The 19366-nt window shown below is 31.0% G+C and overlaps 1 protein-coding gene across 1 annotated transcript in view; it reads left to right on the top strand.

The window, feature by feature from the left end:
• The first annotated feature begins 656 nt into the window (after positions 1–656).
• The window catches only part of LOC123659474 (multiple C2 and transmembrane domain-containing protein-like), a 48739-nt gene continuing 30029 nt past the window's right edge, over positions 657–19366 (top strand). Inside the window, exons 1-2 of the mRNA XM_045594689.1 lie at positions 657–976; positions 11542–11674. Coding sequence (XP_045450645.1) covers positions 657–976; positions 11542–11674 — 453 coding nt within the window. The remainder of the gene's footprint in view (positions 977–11541; positions 11675–19366) is intronic.

Genomic DNA, 19366 nt, shown 5'->3' with positions numbered 1-19366 from the left:
AGTATAAACGTTGAAGTCAAGTAACGCGGAATTATTTTTAGTTGTTAATTAATAATTTTATTTGTGCTCATATGCTACCGATCCGAGACGAAATATATGTTTTTTTTTTTATAAACGTGTCATTATGAACTCGTGAAGCAAAAAACCAAGATGGTAAGAACCGTAAGGTGAAGTTCCTGTGGCCGTACCGCGTGTTCTCGCTAACTCAGTCATTTGTGTACCTCCGCAACGATCGTGTCCACCTGACAGAGGTATGTGCGCTCCACTCTATATAGATTTTAATCGATTTTTAACGATCAATGTTATTTTTCTCAATTAAGCACACATCAATATATAATTTGTTAATTATTATCTATAATATTAGGTCAATACCGTTCTATGATAACTACATTATTCCTAATAACAGAAGTTTTAGTGATCGACTAACAATCGGACAAGCTATTTGTCAAAAAAAAAAAAACAACAAAGCATTTAAAAAGTGATAAAATATTAACGATAATTACTGCATGATATACTGTACGAATTATTAAATATTCTGACGACTGCTGTTTCTTTGAAATAATTTTTCGAAACGTGTAATACTTTACGCGACAATGAATTAATTAATGTGCTTTAATATAAACTTTGCTCGATTATATACCGAATATTGTGAAGTGATGTCCTTGAAAGGAAAATTGTCGCTTAGAACAAAGACTCAGCCGCAATCTGTGCCGTATTGTGTGAAGTGTGCAGGAGCGTGTAAACAAAACGAGGAAGTCGATGTCGTTCATTCATCGACGGCCTTAAAAACCCCGACAATGCTATCGGACTGTGATGAAATTGTTTCTAATAGACAGACTGACGATGAAAGAGTGTCACGAGACGTCGAAAATACGAATGAGATAAAAATATTTCCAATAGTCCGTAACACTGACATTTCGATAACCTCGGAACCTAGCAATGCCCGTGAACCTCTTGTTCAGTCGGAATGGTTCGAGTAAGTTGCAAACTTTTTCCGTCTAGAGAAATCAGACTGAAGTCCAACGTTTCGTAAACAACGTTACAAGTACAATTATTCCAATAAATGACGACAAAAGTCTTTATTTATTAATACAAAAAAACGAGCCGTGTATTTTCTTAACAGATTATATTATAAGAATGATCACATAAATCTAACTATAAAAAGTAATTTTTAGTTTTATAAATGTCGTGTTTTTTTGTAATTAAGTGTATTTTACCGCTGAATCATATAGCTCTGTTCTCTCATCTAAAATAATAAAAACTTCAATTACTTAAAAACACTTGAATGGGATCATATTAATAACCATTAAGATTCATAATTATTAACGTTTGTATTAACAACAGTCTTTACTATATCACAAAGTTTTAACACTGGATTATTTTAAAATACATTTAGTCACAATATAATATTTTTAGGTAGGAAGTGTAAAGATTTTTTTTTCTTGGAATTGAATTTAACCATCGTTATTATTGGAACTGGTATATTCTAATATTTCTATAAAATTCTCGTACCTTATCAGTACTTACATTATTATTAGACCTATATTGCTTTTGCAACATTATCTCTAAATACATTATTAAATAATACATTAAATACAATAATACATTATTATGTGCTGTGTGGCTACGGCACTAAAGAATTTAGCCACCCCCTCTCTTCCCGTGGGTGTCGTAAGAGGCGACTAAGGGATAACAAGGTTCCACAACCACCTTGGAACTTAAGAAGCCGACCGATGGCGGGATAACCATCCAAATGCTGGCTTTGAAATACACAGGCCGAAGACGGGCAGCAGCGTCTTCGGTGCGACAAAGCCAGTACTGCGGTCACCAACCCGCCTGCCCAGCGTGGTGACTATGGGCGGAACACACGAGTTCACGTTGTTTTTGGCGTGAACTTGTGGAGGCCTATGTCCAGCAGTGGACTGTATAGGCTGTAATGATGATGATGACATTATTAAAAATAGACTTGTCAACAAATTGTTGTATTTAACCCTAATGAAATAGGTACTAAATTATATATTTTTTAATAATGAAGTATATATATATATTTCTTTTTTAGTCTTCAAGACGTTGGTTTACTGTTAGCAATGACTGTAACTAATATCTAAAGTAAGATTAAGAACTCTTGTCATGTTTTTATAACACCATTAACAAAAAATAAACCGACGATAACTTTGTTGTAATCACGCATCATCCGTGTTCATATCGAACCAATATATATTTATAAATGATATATCGCGGAAAAGACCGATTGTGTATCCAAAAATAACTTCGAAATCTGTATTTTTTTATAATAAGAAAAAATTAAAATGCTACACAATATGTCATTTTTATATGAATAATATAAAATTATGAAACAAATTGGATTAGTAAATATTCAAAAGTAAATATTCAAAAGTAAATATTCAAAAAGTTTCATGACACTTCAATATCTAATCTTAAACTCTGACATCGTTTACCAACTATCTACAAGCCCCGACCTTGAAAAATGGTGACAATAAGCAGAACCGATTCCCCTCACCTCTCCTTTTAGTGAAATATTAACAAGTCCTTATAAACAAGATAGGACGACAAATACTGTATGTTAAACAAGAATTAACTCATAATACAAATGGTTAAGTCAAAGATGAATTATAAGATCAGTTGACTTTGTCCTCTTAAGTTCTTATTACGTAAACCTTAACCTAACAAGGACTTTATGACTAAAGATTTATTTAAATAGGTAATAGTGATAATGTGCATGTTGTTTACACTCATCAACATGCAATCAACGTTCTGATACTCCATGTATCAAGGTAGCGAGCGATCTTCATCAGCACATACAGTTTATCGATCAAGTAAATGCATTATCCTTAACCTGTTAACTTTTTATCCTACTAAATAAGTAATGTTAGAGTTAAAATAAAATAAGAAACAATTAGCAAATATTGTGAAACTATATTTTAGTCTTTCATTTCTTATAAAAAAAGGTTTTAGCCATCTTTTATTTAAAATAATTTTATTTGCAATTTATTGTTAATCCAAAATCTAGCTTATATTAGAAGAGAATACAATAGCCTATGAATAAGAAACTTAAATCAGTAAGTTACCAAAAGTTTTAGCATATATAAAAGAGTAATAAAATTAGTAGATAAATTCAAAAGCAAATCCATGAATACAGAAGCAAACAATTATGTGTTAAGTGCATTAAACAATATAATCTGCTAAATCACGTCAAGGAAAAAAACATACACTAAATACTTTAAATGTTCTTTAATAATTGTGTCTGCTAGCAAACGAAAAACCCGACTTCAATTACATCGACAAGTAATAAATAGGTACAACGTAAGTAGACGAAAAAAATAATACAGACGCATTAGTGTCACTATGATTTTCGAAGATTCCTCTCAATTTCTCTGGGATGCCATCATCAGATACTGGTTTCCTTATCATGGTACCACCCTTGAGACACCCTTTCTAACAAAAAAGAATTAGCAAAATCGGTTCATAAGCGACGAAGTTATCCGCGAACATACATACATATATACGGTCGAATTGAGAAACCTCCTCCTTTTTTAAAGTTGGTAAAAAACATTACATTCTACTCAATTATGACAACGTAAATTACAATGATGCAGTACATTTTCATATGAGATATGCGTTAATTGCAAATGCTCTCGCCAAGGCTTGCAATCTAAAAATGTCAAGCGTAACGCATAATTGACATGAACTTAAAAGATTATTCATATCAATTACTTTTGTAATGATTCAAATTTAAAATCAAAGTAAGTTTACATATAGAAATAAGAAAATAAGTTTACATAATTTTCAAATGAAGGAAAAGATTGTATAGTGCGTAAGCGGGTTTTCCCAACTTACAGTATGACAACAGTGGCCAAACATTTGGTATTTTGAGACAGTATCTCCTGTAAAATGTGATGGAAATCAAAGAAATTATATTCGATTGAATAAACTCGTTAAAGTAAACATAGAAAAAGGACAAATAAAATTAGTTATAACATTTAGCAATATTAATATAGTAGTAAATTCGCAATAAAGCTGGTTAACGAATTATGACTCTATCAGAAATAAGATGTTTTCTTTTATCTGTTACTTTTTACTAACATTACTTTATATGTAATTGATTTGCTAACGTTGCGACTAACTAAAAGTCAGATTACACAGTAAGAATTAGGAGACAAATTATTTTTTTCTTTTAAAATTATAATTTTTTTTTTAACTTTAATCCTGATAGAAGGAAAACTGTGAGATTTATGTATCTACAAATGTTTATTGATAAATAAGCTTAAGGTCGGTGTATTTCCCCAAGTATGACTATGTCGCACTGGCGATTCCCAAGTGAATATTGGAAAGACCATAAAATGTTTCGGATGCATTAATCGTATTATCGTTGAACAGTACTTTATATATATAAATATATGTCATCACATCATTATCACCACTTCAGCCTATCGCAATCCACGGCTAGCCATAGGTCTCAACAAGTTCGCGCCAAAAATGGCGTAAACTCATGTGTTTTGCCCAAGTCATCATGCTGGGCAGGCGGGTTGTTGACCGCAGGGCTAGCTTTGTCGCACCGAAAACGCTGCTGCCCGTCTTCAACCTCTCAAAACCTCTCAAAGTCAGCAATTTGATGGTTATCTTAGGTTTTTTAAAGTTATACTTATAAAATGATATATATTGAGATATATATATACCAAACAAAAACAAACAAATCCTCATTATAGCTCTCCTTTTGTTAAATACGGAATTAATGAATCAAAAATTAACGAAAAATTTAAAAAGATTTTAAGAAATGAAAATTTTTTGAGGTCAACGTAATGCTTTGCTTTATCTTTTTCATCGGAGAAGTTTTTAATGCTTGATGTAGTCCCGCTTCTTTTTCATTTATCCATTCCATTAATTGTATCCCGTTAGAAGGTCGCTGTCAAATCAATTATAAAAATCCCTGTTTTTAATGCATTACAATAAAATTAATATAAAAACCAGTTTTCGAAGTTTCTTCCCTTTTTTCAAGCACATTTAATGCCTAATTATAATGATAAATTATTTAGTCAACAATTTTTCGTCTTGAAAAATTGTTATTGTGAAAACCCCGAACTTTTTTGATTAATAGATTGTTCATTTTCAACGTTTTGTTTAAATATATGGTTGTATATTATTCAAACCAAACCAACTATAGTATTTTTTCACATATTTATTAAACGTTTATAATAAAATAAGCGTTTATAGTATACATTTTTTTTTTGAGTGCCAATAAAAGGCAACAAACACCTCTTTTCATTACATTTATAAATCTGCTATTAATAAAAAGCAATCTTGGATTATCTGGAATCTGACGTAAATTTAATAACAGTTATAAATGAATGCTCTTTGACATGAGCAGACAAGTATCAATTGTTTTAACCTGTTCGTCAGTTAATAATAACCACAGACATAATGAACAACAAAACCTGAAACATAATAAAATCAATACAGATATCTAGTAATGAGATTTTAATTGCAAAACATATCAAAAGACTACTTCGATTTTGAGATGGAATATTACAGATGATGATGTAACAAGGAAGATGAAATACACGATAAAGTACACGAAACAAAAATTTCCACGAGATATTCATAGAATATTTATTCTATCTTCAATTATTCATTCATCCACGAGATATTCATAGAAAAAAATGAGTAAAAAACTTTTGCCTGTACCTAGTTACGCAATAAATTGACAACCTTACGATTATTTTGTTCAAATAAATCAACCGTGCACGACTGTCCTCAGATCTGATTCGTCATTCCAAATGAAAGGTTACAGGTTTAAATGTTTTTGTCACTTTTTTTTGCATACTCTTGATGCTAAAATAAATGTCTTTTAATTGTATAGACTATTAAGCTGTATTCGATTAGTAAAGAAATTTATGCTTTGATGTTGTTGTAGATATGTAGAAAGAATATTTTTGAACTAAGGCATCTTTACGTACGCGACTTGGGGAGTGGGGCTAGTGAATGCGTGACGAGAACGTTACGAAATGTTAGATCGGGTGAGGCGAACGGAGCAAGAGAGAGAGGTGCGAGCCCACATTTTCTTTCTCTCTTTCTCTCATAGCCAGTTACTTTTCATATATCTAAAAAACAATGCACACTTATTGTGCAGAAGTTTTACTTCAGTCTTCATATATAAATGGTATGGTTATAAACTTCAAATCAGAAAGCAACAGCAAACTGCTCCTGAAAATGGGCTAGTCAAAAGCTTATAAGTATGCGAAAATGCGCAGGCATTGAAGTCACTACGTGTTTTCGACGTAATTAAGCTCATGTTAAAGGTACAAGACCGACACGAAAGGAAACTTAAACCTGTTTGAAATTGGCATATCAGCGAGTGACGCACGAAGATATAAAATTAAAGCTTTTTATATACGACGTTATGTTTCTGACGCACTTTAATTATTATTAATTTCAAATAAGAGTTTGGAATATTTTCCGTGGTTAATTATTAATTTATAGATAAAATAAAACTGTGTCAGTGCGAGTCAATCCCCCACGAAGAATTGCGTACAACTATCATACAAAACATAACATTTAAAATTTAGCAAAAAACATTCATAAAACCTTCTTATAGTAAAGGCTTAATGGTTTTTAACATAATGTTGTTTTGGCAATTGACGTTACAGCCTACAGCGGACAAAACCGGTACAAAATTTGAAATAGAAATCTTTTTCTCAATAGATTTTGAACTGAGTAGGTACTACTAGGAAACAGCGTTTTTTTTAAGAAAATACTTTAACAAAATATTGATTGTGTGTATTGTTAATAAATTATCACATATTCTTTTATACAACTTACACAACATATTACTTATAGAACATAAAAAAACCGACTCGTTCAATCGCTTATTTGTTTTATCGAACTTCCTATAAGGTTTTTTCAAGGTGAATGATTTTTTTTTTGTTTCATATTAAAAGTCTACGGAGACACAATTTATTAAAACAGTTTTTCCTTAATTACAATTTATGGTAGAATTTATTGATATTAAACTTCTTACAATTTTGATATTTTTCTTTTTGTTTGTATTTAAATAAAATAAAATGTTTGCTTTAAATATTTAAAATTAACATACAACCTTAGGCTCCATAATAATTGTATTTGCTGGCAAATGAAAACAAAACTGACTTAAATTACATCGATAAGTAATACAACGTAAGTAGATTAAAAAATAGTCAAGTAAATACGCATTATTAGATATAACTCGAAAAGAACTTGTTAGATCTGAATTTAATTTAAATATGGTCACATTGACACATGACTCGAACCACCTTTCGATTAGATATTTGTGAGCGGTTTGTGTATTTGTGATTAGATATTTGATACCCATTTTAATTAACCAAATACCCAGAACTGTACTTCTCGATATTACAGAAGATAATTACAAATATAAACTTAAAAAATATTTCTATGAACAACTGCAAAATAATCATGATATACCTTTTTAAAATCCTTGTATTGTGCCCTTCAATTTGATACCCATATTGTAGTATTCGAGAAAAAAAATTTTTTTTCATTAACTACAATGGCTTCGCGCAGCCGCCATGTTTGATTTTTTTAATGTCACCTATCTAAGAACACTTGGGCAGCTAAGACGAACCTAACGATACCTCAATTATGTAAATCCATTTAGTGGTTCTGGAAATATGAGGTAGTAAAGAATATTACATACAAATATACATACATACAAGATACGCGCGAAAAACATAACCCTTCCTTGGCAGTCGGGTAAAAAAAAATGAGAAATATTAAAAACTAAAATTTAATAAATGGATCTGTCATGTATGTATATGCAGGTTATATATGTACAATGTATAGTGTATGTGTTAGTATATATTATGTGTATGTATAATATATATTTTATTACTATCTGTTTTCAAATGATCAATAAATAAAAGTAAAATATATATGAATATATTAACTAATTTTTCATAACAACCTGTATAATGCTAGCTATTTCTGAGCAAATAAAAACAACTATCTCCCTTACGGGTGTAAGTATGGGGTATAGGGTGTATGTTTTTTGTAATCGTCTTTGTGACCATACCGTCGATGATAGTATTGTTTAATTGATAAACGAGAAGTAATTTTTAAAAAGTAGGCAAAACTTTGTTTAACAAAAATTGTCTAAGCTTAGTAAAAATATGTTTTTGTAACTATTGTAGTTGTAAATGTTATAGCAATATGTATAAGTGTTATATAAATTGTATGAGACTGTTACTTGCGGACAAGCCTAAGGGCTTTTGCAAGTAAATGTAGTATAATACATACTTTTCATAATGTTACAAATAAATTAAAAAATATATATATTAGAAATAAATCATCAAAATCGCTCCACTCAGTCTAAAATTTTAATTTTTGACGTGATAATGTCTAATAAATCGATGAACGTCGGCTGCATGCACGAAAATGGATGACTCAGTGTAGTGTTACGCGGATTGCGATGTTACGCTCATTGTCCCGTTACGTACAAAAGACCGCCTTTCTTGCCGAATCTTCTCTGTGATAACTTCACTTTTAATAATAATTAAAATTTCAATTTGTAAAATGACGATTCGAAGGTGCTTAGGAATATTTGCATAAAGATATTTTTGATTATAATAATATAATCAATTCATTTGACCATCATCAATATCTTGATAAATTTGTACATAAACAAAACGATCGGCTTATAAAGTCCTATTAAATTAAACGCCGATAGATGAAAGAAAACCGTTTAAGAAGATAACGGCAAAATTATGATAAAATTTACTACTGGAAACATGCTTCCGCTTTTCCTGATTAAAAGCTCTACTTCTATTAAAGAGCTTCCCTCTGTTTTTCAATATTATTTATAATACAATTCAAACAGAATTTAAAAAACAAGTTCTAATTAAATATAGCGTGTTTGGTGTAATTAGAATTCGGATTCCGAACAAAGTTGTTATTTAAATAATGCTTCTAATATTAAAATATAATAAATTAGGCGTTTCTGACAAAAACAAATCGCTGTATATTAATTTAATATTAATAGATTAAAATCTTTATAATACGAGCATAATATAATAAAAGGTAAAAGAGCGACTTTATAAAGCAGCGTATGTATATACGCTATAACTATATAATATTCGACTGTGTGCTACGTCAGTAAAGAATATAGCTACCCCTCTCTTCCCGTGGTTGTCGTAAGAGGCGACTAAGGGATAACACAGTTCCACTATCACCTTGGAACTTATAAAGCCGATCGATGGCGGATAACCATCAAACTGATGGCTTTGAAATACACAGGCCGGAGACGGGCAGTAGCGTATTAGGCGCGACAAAGCCAGCCCTGCGGTCACCAACCCGCCTGCCCAGCGTGGTGATTATGGGCAAAACACGTGAGTTCGCGCTATTTTTGCGCGAACTTGTCCGGCAGTGGACTGTGATAGGCTGAAGTGATGATGATCATATAATATTATAAAAATCTTTTAAATACTATCTACTAATAAAGTATGGATATCGACGCATAATTTGTCTCCATATTTTAATCGACCAATGGTGACCCGTATCACAAATATTATTTTCGCTAGCTTGTTTTACACGTTTTAACCGACTTAAAAAGAGGCTCTCAATTTCACTAAGTGTACCGATTTTGATGAATCCTTTATTAACCGAAAGCCGGTGCTTCTCATGTGGTTACCCATTTAAATATAATCGAGATCTAACGAATACTTTTTGAGTTATCCCAAGTAATGCTTATTTATTTGTTTATTTTTTTGAGTACCGTTGTATTACTTGTCGATGTAAACTGGAGTCGATTATATATTTTTCTTACGGTTTTAGGGTAACATCAGTTCGGTCGCCCAGCCAAATGTCAAGCTTGCCGTAAGGAACTTAAGCCAGTAATAAAAAATATTTAGAATCATTATTTTTAGTTTTCATAGAATTTGAACGTTAAGTGCTTATAATAAAAAAATACTATAAAGTAAAATATATCTATTAAGATTTTATTAACATACAAAAAAAATTTTTGTTAGAAAATTTAGAAAACAATTATTTTATAATAAAACATCTAAAATGAAATGACTAAAAAAAACATCAAACTTGTTTTACTAATGAGAACTTTTGAATATGTACTTTTGGAGTAGTTGGCCCTGTTTCTTCCCATCATCAGATCCGGGTTTCTATAATATATATACTAGCTGACTCGGCAAAGGTTGTCTTGCCGCTAAACGCTTTTTAAAAATAGGGGTTGATTGTAGAGGGTTGAAAATTTAGGGTTGAATGTATTTTTTAATGTTGTATTATAAAAAATAAATAATTTTTCTAAAAATTAAAAACAAAAATTTAGGTATGGTACAACTACTAACACTCGTAAGATGCATTAAAACATGACTATTTAGAGCTAGCTACATTAGTAAAACTGACAGGCATTGAAAACTCTCAGAAAAAAAATATAAAGCCTGCTTACTGTATGTACCTCATGCTACAAATCCAAAATTCAAAAGTTCTTAACTATCCAGATACCCATTCAAATCAATAACAAATCTCATCAAAATCTTTTAGGAGTAACAGTTAAATAGATATATTAAAGAAATATGTACATATATGTTGTAGGCAGATCGTAAAATTGATCATTTGGTGGAGTTGCAAGACATGTCCATCTAAAATTCGTATTAACATATAAGAGGGACGTTTGACCATACACGTTTAAGGACATCTCGATTCACACTTGACCTTTATCGTTTTAGGTTAAATTAGTTTGAAAGTTTTTAGGTGTCCTCGTATGATCTTGATTTTGTAAATATGATTAATTAGCTTTTTAATTGTCGATGGCAAGCCGTCGATAAACGAATTTTTAGAAAATTGTATACACAAAAATCTACCAACCTAATAACGTTAATATACTAATACTATAAAGAAGTAAAGTTTCTAACTTTGTTTGTTTGTTGAGGGTAATCTTTGCAAATACTGATCCGATCATGAAAATTATTTCACTAACAGACAGCTACACTATTCAGGAGTGATATAGGCTATATTTGATTGTTATTGAACAAAAAAATTCAGTAACAAATAATTAAGTATATCAAGTCGGGGAAATACGAGCGAGATGAAAACTTTATATTTGCATCACAAAAAATTAACATCCAACGAAGTGGGCACGGGTCGGCGAGTAATAAATAAAAATAAAAACGAGATAAGAGCAGGTACCTACTAAAAATATAAAAATAAATAAGCTGATATTCACTTTTTCAAAATTGTTATAATCTAGTAGAAGCCATACAAAAACAAAGCGCTATTTATCGCTTCTCCTAGATACGAATGTTAGTATTTTTTGCGATATGATTACTAATTTTTGACGTAGTCATGTTTGGCTATTTATATCGTCAAACGCAGCAGTATTCAGTGATTGATTGTCAGTTCACAATGATGTAAACAACGGGCTGTTCTATGTGGGGAGATACCGCCATTTTAAAACGTTTTTGAAGGGATTTAGGATTTTATTTGTATAAATATAAATGTTTAAAAGTACTTTGCTCTTAGGTCAATTCCGATTCCGGACGGCCTGGTTATGGACCCGATGGCGCCCACCGCGCTTGCTGTCCCTAACCAGCTCATGGGACGCATTGGTAGTGGGCTGACTGTAATAAGAGACCATGGAAAGAAAGTACAAAAAGTAAGTAATTAATAATATCATACCTTGAAGTCCACAAGTTTTTTTTTTAGCTAAGATCTCGCAAATAGAAGCAAGTTAGCTTGGTTTACTTATATACTGAACTGGTGATATTAGAGAGAACTCAATCTCTATATTATCACCAGTTCCTGGGAGTAACTATTATGTTATGTATATGAGAACTGACTTATTCGTATTTGATCAATGTTAGTTAATATAACTTTATCTTGTTAGTTTATTTTTCATTTTTATTACAAGTCAAAATAAAATTATTTCTCAAGGGAAATAGAATCTGTTGCGATGGGCATTAAAATATCTAAAAATATGTTCGTATTAGTTTTATTAAAATTTTTCATGCTTCCGCTTTATTTGAATAATGAAATTTTTAAAATCGGTAACAGTTTGGATATGCAATTATAGAAACTTCTTTTCCACAATATTCTTTGAGAGTGTAGTATTATAGCATTAAAGCTAGTTCTTTACGAACTGTGGAGTTCGTATTCCTATACCCTACCAAAATTAAGTAATATTAGTCATTAGTTACCCTACAGCTAATGTGGCTTATAATATACAAACATTTAAATTACTTTTTTATTACAGCATATTGTAAAATCCGACGGCTAAGTAGTACTTACCATAATTAGAAAAATACAAATTTCTTACAAAATATACTAATAAATAACTATATAGAAGCATTAATTTGTAAACGTAGTTTAAATAATTTACTAAAAAACAAACACTCGTTATTTCTAAGAGTTAACAAAAATATTATTCTAACTAATAAAATGACACAACACATATACAAACTGGATCACAACGCAAATAAACGGCAAAAAAATCAGTAGGAAAAATTTAAAATTATTAAAACCACAGACAACAAGAGAAGCGTGAAACCAGTGCATTCACAGTAGAATTGTTTTTAAACTTGAAATCTATCTAGACGCATTATTATTATATATCATTTTGTTTTGTTTGCTTTTGTGTATGTTTTGCAAATTAGGAACTTTACATAAATTAAGAAAAACTAGTTCAAATCTATATTTTTAACGTAATATTAAATAACCTTGATGATACTATAGAAAAATAATTTAAATTATTATCTTGTTTGGAAGCATAACGGAAGTATATTGTATAGGCTTGAGTCACTTTATACTAATCAGTGCCGGCTGATATGTTCGAGAGTCCTCGCAGCATCGTTATTCACAACTAATGTCAACGTCTTACTAATAAAACGTATAAATGTTTATCTGAATCAACCAAAGGTGGTGTTTTAAGTACGAGTTCTTACTTATTTGCAAAATAAACTATAAAACAATATTATCCTGCACCTCTCTAGTACTTGCATTTATTTAGTGACGTAAAGCTCGAGATAAAAAAATACGTTTTGTTGTGTTTAAATTATTTTTATAGTTAATATTGGTCGTGCTTCGAATTCGAACGTCATAACATTCGTATACGCCAACTACGCTCAAAGTGAAGTGTTGCTTATAACGGTGAAGTACTAATAATGTTTGTGCCTAGAACAATGACTACTGAAATTCACGAGGATGTCGCAGCTGTAATCACTGTGAGTAATTATAAAATAAAACAAAAGAAAATTAAAACAATTTTCGCGATATATATAAAAATATAATTGCCGAAATGTACCAAAACCAAATTGAATATTGTTCGTTTATTGTTCTAAGTTTTTTTTTATAAAGTTGTAAATTAATCGACTTTTTCATTTAAAAAAAAATAGATTAAAAATATTTAAATAATGTAAATGCACAGTACACATGCAATATTAACATAATAACTCTTAAAATAAAACAATAGACAAAGTGAACATAAAAACACTCGTTTATATAAATCATATGAGTAATTATTACTCAATAAATGTTTATTGTTACAAAGATAACAATTATAAAGAGAAAAAAGAAAGAATTAAATGCTTACATTTAAATACATAAAGTAGTCTATTTATATATATTTTAGTTACATTTAAATATTGTAACGTTATTATTTTCAAAAATTTTTTGGTTTGATACAAAATAGAAATAAAAAAAAAACCTTAACAAATATTACCTGTTTTTGTTAATATTGATTAAAAGGTTGAGATTTGCATAAAATATTTTAATGGCATCTTATGAGTAGACCTTGTAAACTCCGCATGTTTCCAAACTACTAGCTGAACTGGCTAAGTTTGAACCACAATTTGTTGTATTTTCATTTATACGAACCTTGTCCTGAGAATACCAGACCCATATAAAAAATAATTTTCCAATTTAGTGCAGTTGCATATTTCGTTTATTCCATTCTTTTTTTTATCTACTAGCTGTGCGCACGACTTCGTCCGCGAGGGATTTAACAAAAATTATTTTTGTTCAGTTCACAGAGTTATAAAATAAATAAATTTCTGAAATACAAGTAGCTTAAGTTACTCCTTGTTACATCAACTATCTGCCAGTGAAAGTCCCGTCAAAATCGGTTTAGTCGTTTCAGAGATTAGCCGGAACAAACAGACAGATAGACAGACAGACAGACAGACAGACAGACTGACAGACAAACAAAAGTTGTAAAAAATGTTATTTTGGTATATGTACCGTGTATACATCCATATGTATTTAGTAATAAGCGTTTTTTTTTTATATTATAAACAGACACTCCAATTTTATTCATTTGTATAGATATAGATTACATGTAGAGCCACAGTGTCAAATAAATAAACATTGTTTTTTTTTATGTTAGTATGTATAACAATATAATAATACATATTTTCTAAATTGGCGCAATTAAAGCTAATAAAAAACTTACCTGATAACTGGTAATAATACCTAGACAACACGTGTAACAAAAGTTATATCAAAGCTTATTAGAAGTACCTAATAATGAACCATATTATGTGTAAGTATTAAAGTACCAGCTGCAAACATAAAATTTGCGTGTTTTGAATATACATATTATTTGTGTGATTAACATGATATTTTCGTAGAGTGCAATAAGTTTTTAACATAAAAATAATTTGAAAACTCAATAGTTCTAGAGCGAATGTGAACTCCTGATAGGCACTGTCATCCAAGTCCTAATAACTATTTATATCAAAATTCTATATAATAATTTTTTTCTAGTTAAAAAATTAAAAAATAATCATAAAAAATATAAAATTAGATCTAAGCTTATAATAATTAATTGTAACCGGATAAGGCAATTTTTTTAAAGTAAAGTTTCTAACGTATTAACACTCACCAAAACTTATAAGGTGACAACTGTAGTGTGCCTACGATATAATAGTATGTAATCCATTTATTGGAGTAGTAATAAAGTATATTTTCAAGCCTTCGGACGTGTTTAATTTAATAGCCACTGATCTGCACAGTACATGGCGACCCTGCCTGTAACAGGAGATCAGCGCGCTCGGGCACCGCATACCTTACCTTACGTGGAGTGACTAATAAAAAACAATGCTCGTGTCACAGTGCAAAGAATTAGATTGTGCTATCGAGTGCAATTGCGCAATTATATTAAAGCTGCAAACAATATTTAATTAAAATGTGCCAATCAACCCAGAATAAAGAAGAAGTGTTTTTAAACCAGAACGCAGCCGGTTCTAACTCAAACAGTGGAAACGATGTACAAATGTTGCACTGGAATTTGGGGTACCATACTATCATTTTAACTATTTTCACTATTTTGAGTGGCATTATATTAATTTACTACGTTTACAAATTATATAAAAAATGCCATACGCGATGGATAAGACAAGAATTATTTGCAACGACGTTTAGAAGTTCGAGGAATTTTGGTAGACAAGACCGGAACGTCCCATGTATGCGAGCTTTTGACCCAGCCCAGCGGACCCAGCAAGCAGCAAGTGATTAGTGAATTTGTGAAGTGCGTTTTCTTTTTTTTTATAGTGCGTAATACATATAAAGGTGCTTTTATAATGTGTAGTTCAGTGCGCATAAGGAGGTATGAAAATATTTAGTGGACTGTAATCCTTATTTTATTTAGCTTATTTATTTAAAACTAGTTTGTGTTTATATAAATACCATTATGATAATACCATTAATATATACCATTATAATATAATAATATATGATTGTTAATGGCTCAAGATCTTGATCGTATTTTAAATGAACTTAAGTCAATTAAAAATTATCTTATTTTAATAAGATAATTTTAGGACCTTTTTAGGACCTTTTCGGAGGTCGACGCAGGATATAAGTGGTAAATATAAGAAGGCCCATGAGTTATATGATTATTTTTTGTGTATTGTTAAGAATATAAAAGAGGGCGTAACTAAGGAGGAAATTAAATCCTCTGATTTAAAAGATTTAGAGTTAACATATGGACAAATAAACCATATTTTTCTTAGAATTAAGGAACTGTGTTCAATTTCTACTGATTGTAGTGTCGTTGAATGTAAAAACACCTCTAGCAACATGGAAAAATTTAATTTAAAAACTGCAATATCTTTGCTGCCAGTTATGACAGGTGACGAAAACGTCACAAAGCAATTAATTAGTAATATCGAAATGTATTCGGATATGATTGATGAAAACGGAAAAACCTCCCTAATAACTTTTATTTTAAAGTCTAGGCTGTCAGAGAGTGCTAAGCTACGAATGTCTCAAAATTATACATCAATTTCAGACTTGATAAAGGATATGAAGTCTTTTTTACTACCAAAAAAGTCTGATACTGCGATCCAATCGCAGTTGCAGCGAGCAAAACAAGGCGGGAGGACTATAGAAGACTTTGGTAAGGATATTGAATCTATGTTTGTCGATTTAACTATTTCTCAGGCCGACGGCGATTCACAAAAATACGAAATTTTGAAAACTATTAATGAGAAAAATGCTATTAAAAGATTTTCGGACGGCCTGCGAAATAGTCGAATAAGTACTATTATAGCGGCGCGAAATTATGTCACATTACAAGACGCAATTAGAGGCGCAATGGACGAGGAATTATCAGCGCAGCCAGAAGGAACAGTTATGAGTTATGGAAACACAAGAGGTAGGTCATCAGTTTATAATAACCATAATAGTCGTGGTTATAGACAGAGATATTTTAACAGTTATAACAGACGCCCCGATTCATCTTCAACGGCGTTGGCTACAGTTCGCGGTAGAGGTACGGTAACAAATTTTTCACGTCATAGTACTCGTACTAACAATAGGGGTCGTTCATATTCTCGTCGCGGGAACCGTAGCAATACAAATACTTTTAATCGAGGCCATAGGGTTCAAGGTCGTGAAAATCATATGAATATGATTAAATCGGCTGAGGAAACCCCTCAGGAAAATAATTGCAATATAATTAAAACAGATCATTTTTTTCGTCCATAATAAAGATAATGTAATATGTAATAATATTAACTCTGTTACTATGAGCGTATTAGACGTTCCTCAGAATTGGTTAATTGACACCGGCGCCTCGTTGTCCGCGGTAAAGTACGAGAATTTGATCGCGCTTAACATTCCATTCCAAATTGAGAAAATTTGTATCAGAGGTATAGGTGGCAACATACATTCCAAGGGATATGTTTATTTAAAGTTAAAAGTAAATGATATTGAATTAACGCATAAATTTTACGTATTTGAAAATCTACCCTGTCGAACCGACGGAATCCTAGGTCAGGATTTTTTAAGTAAATATAACTGTATTTTAAATTTTGAATTAAATACCCTATTACTTAGTACGAATATCGGAACTACTGTTATAAAGTTACAGATGGGTCAAATTGGTTACAACAATTATTTAATACTATCACCTCGATGTGAATCCTTGCATTATATTGACACAGATATAAATCAAGATTGCGTAATATTACCACAAGAATTATGCGATGGAATTTATTTAGCTAGTACATTAGTAACGCCTAAACAGGGAAAAATACCGTTAAAAATTTTAAACACAAGAGATGACGTAGTAAAATTAAGTTATTTTACGCCAACGTTTGATTTATTAAGTAATTATGAAATTTGTTCTTTTAGACCAAACTTAGTTAACGCGAATCGAGTAAAGAAATTATTCAACTTATTAGAATTAAATCATTTAAATGAGGAGGAAAGAATATCTATTGAGAATATATGCGCGAAGTATTCAGATGTATTTTATATTGATGGAGATAAGTTAGGAGTAACTAACATATACAATCAGTCTATACATCTTAAAGATAATGTAATGCCAGTTTATAGTAAACCGTATAGGATACCAAAATCATTAAAACCCATAGTAGATCGTCAGATTAGTAAAATGTTGGAAGAGGATATAATAGAAGAAAGTCAAAGTGAATGGTCTAGTCCCCTTCTTCTTGTACCAAAAAAAAGTGAGACTTTAGGCGATAAGAAGTGGCGCATAGTAATTGATTATCGAAAGTTAAATGAAAGAATACAAGACGATAAATTTCCTTTGCCAAATATCAATGATATATTAGATGCTTTATCTGGTTCCGTATATTTTAGTCATCTCGATTTAACACAATCTTATTATCAACTTGGCCTTCATCCAGATAGTCGAAAAGTAACCGCATTCACAACCGATAAACAATATCAATTAAAAAGGTTGCCAATGGGTCTAAAAACTAGTCCTAGTGCGTTTAGTCGAGCAATGACAGTGGCAATGTCTGGATTAAACTATGAAAAATGTCTTATATACCTGGATGACCTTGTATGTTTTGGCCGAAATATAGGTCAACATAACAAAAATTTAATAGATATTTTAGAAAGATTACGAAAGGTAAATCTAAAGCTAAATCCACAAAAATGTGTTTTCTTAAAAAAAGAGCTATTGTACTTAGGACATGTAGTTTCGGCGCAAGGTATAAGTCCTGATCCTGAAAAAACAAGAGTAATAAAAAATTATCCTAGGCCATGTAATAGTGATGAGGTAAAGCGGTTTGTTGCGTTTGCCAACTATTATAGAAAATTTATCCCTAATTTTGCTGAAATCACCATACCACTTAATAAATTAAGTCGTAAAGGAGTTGAGTTTGTATGGACGGATGAATGTGAAAACTCATTTTTAAAACTTAAAAATTGTCTTGCATCCCCACCTATATTACAATACCCAGACTTATCAAAAGATAATGAATTTATTTTACACACTGACGCGTCTGGGGTGGCAATTGGTTCAATGTTGTGTAATAAAAATAATCTACCCATAGCATATGCAAGTCGCACACTTAACAAGGCTGAGATTAACTATCCCACAATAGAAAAAGAATTGTTGTCAATAGTATGGTCAGTACGTTACTTCAGACCCTATTTATTTGGTAAAAATTTTACTATTAGGACTGATCACAGACCTTTAGTATATTTGTTTAATATCAACAGTCCCAGCAGTCGTTTATTAAAATTTAGGCTGAGTTTAGAAGAGTATGATTATAAGATAGAGTACGTGAAAGGAGCGAATAATGTGGCTGCAGACGCATTATCTCGCATAGTTGTGACATCAGATGAGTTGAAAGAGATGAATAAACATATCGCGTCTGTAATGACTAGACGGATGAAGAGAATGCAAGGCGATGAATGTAAAGATACCGATTTGGTCGATAACAGTTCCACAGATTGCAGGATTGATCACCCTAATGTCGTGGAATTGCTTAAAAAACCAAACTCGGGAGTCGAATTTAGATACGAAAAATATAAAGCTAGTTGTCATGATGATGTATGTATACAAGATAAACAATTTTTATATTTACCATCGAAG

Source organism: Melitaea cinxia, chromosome 2 (genome assembly GCF_905220565.1).
Source record: "Melitaea cinxia chromosome 2, ilMelCinx1.1, whole genome shotgun sequence".
NCBI classification, from domain to species: domain Eukaryota; kingdom Metazoa; phylum Arthropoda; class Insecta; order Lepidoptera; family Nymphalidae; genus Melitaea; species Melitaea cinxia.
The sequence above is the reverse complement of the archived record's forward strand: the minus strand, read 5'-3'. Positions and strand labels throughout refer to the sequence as shown.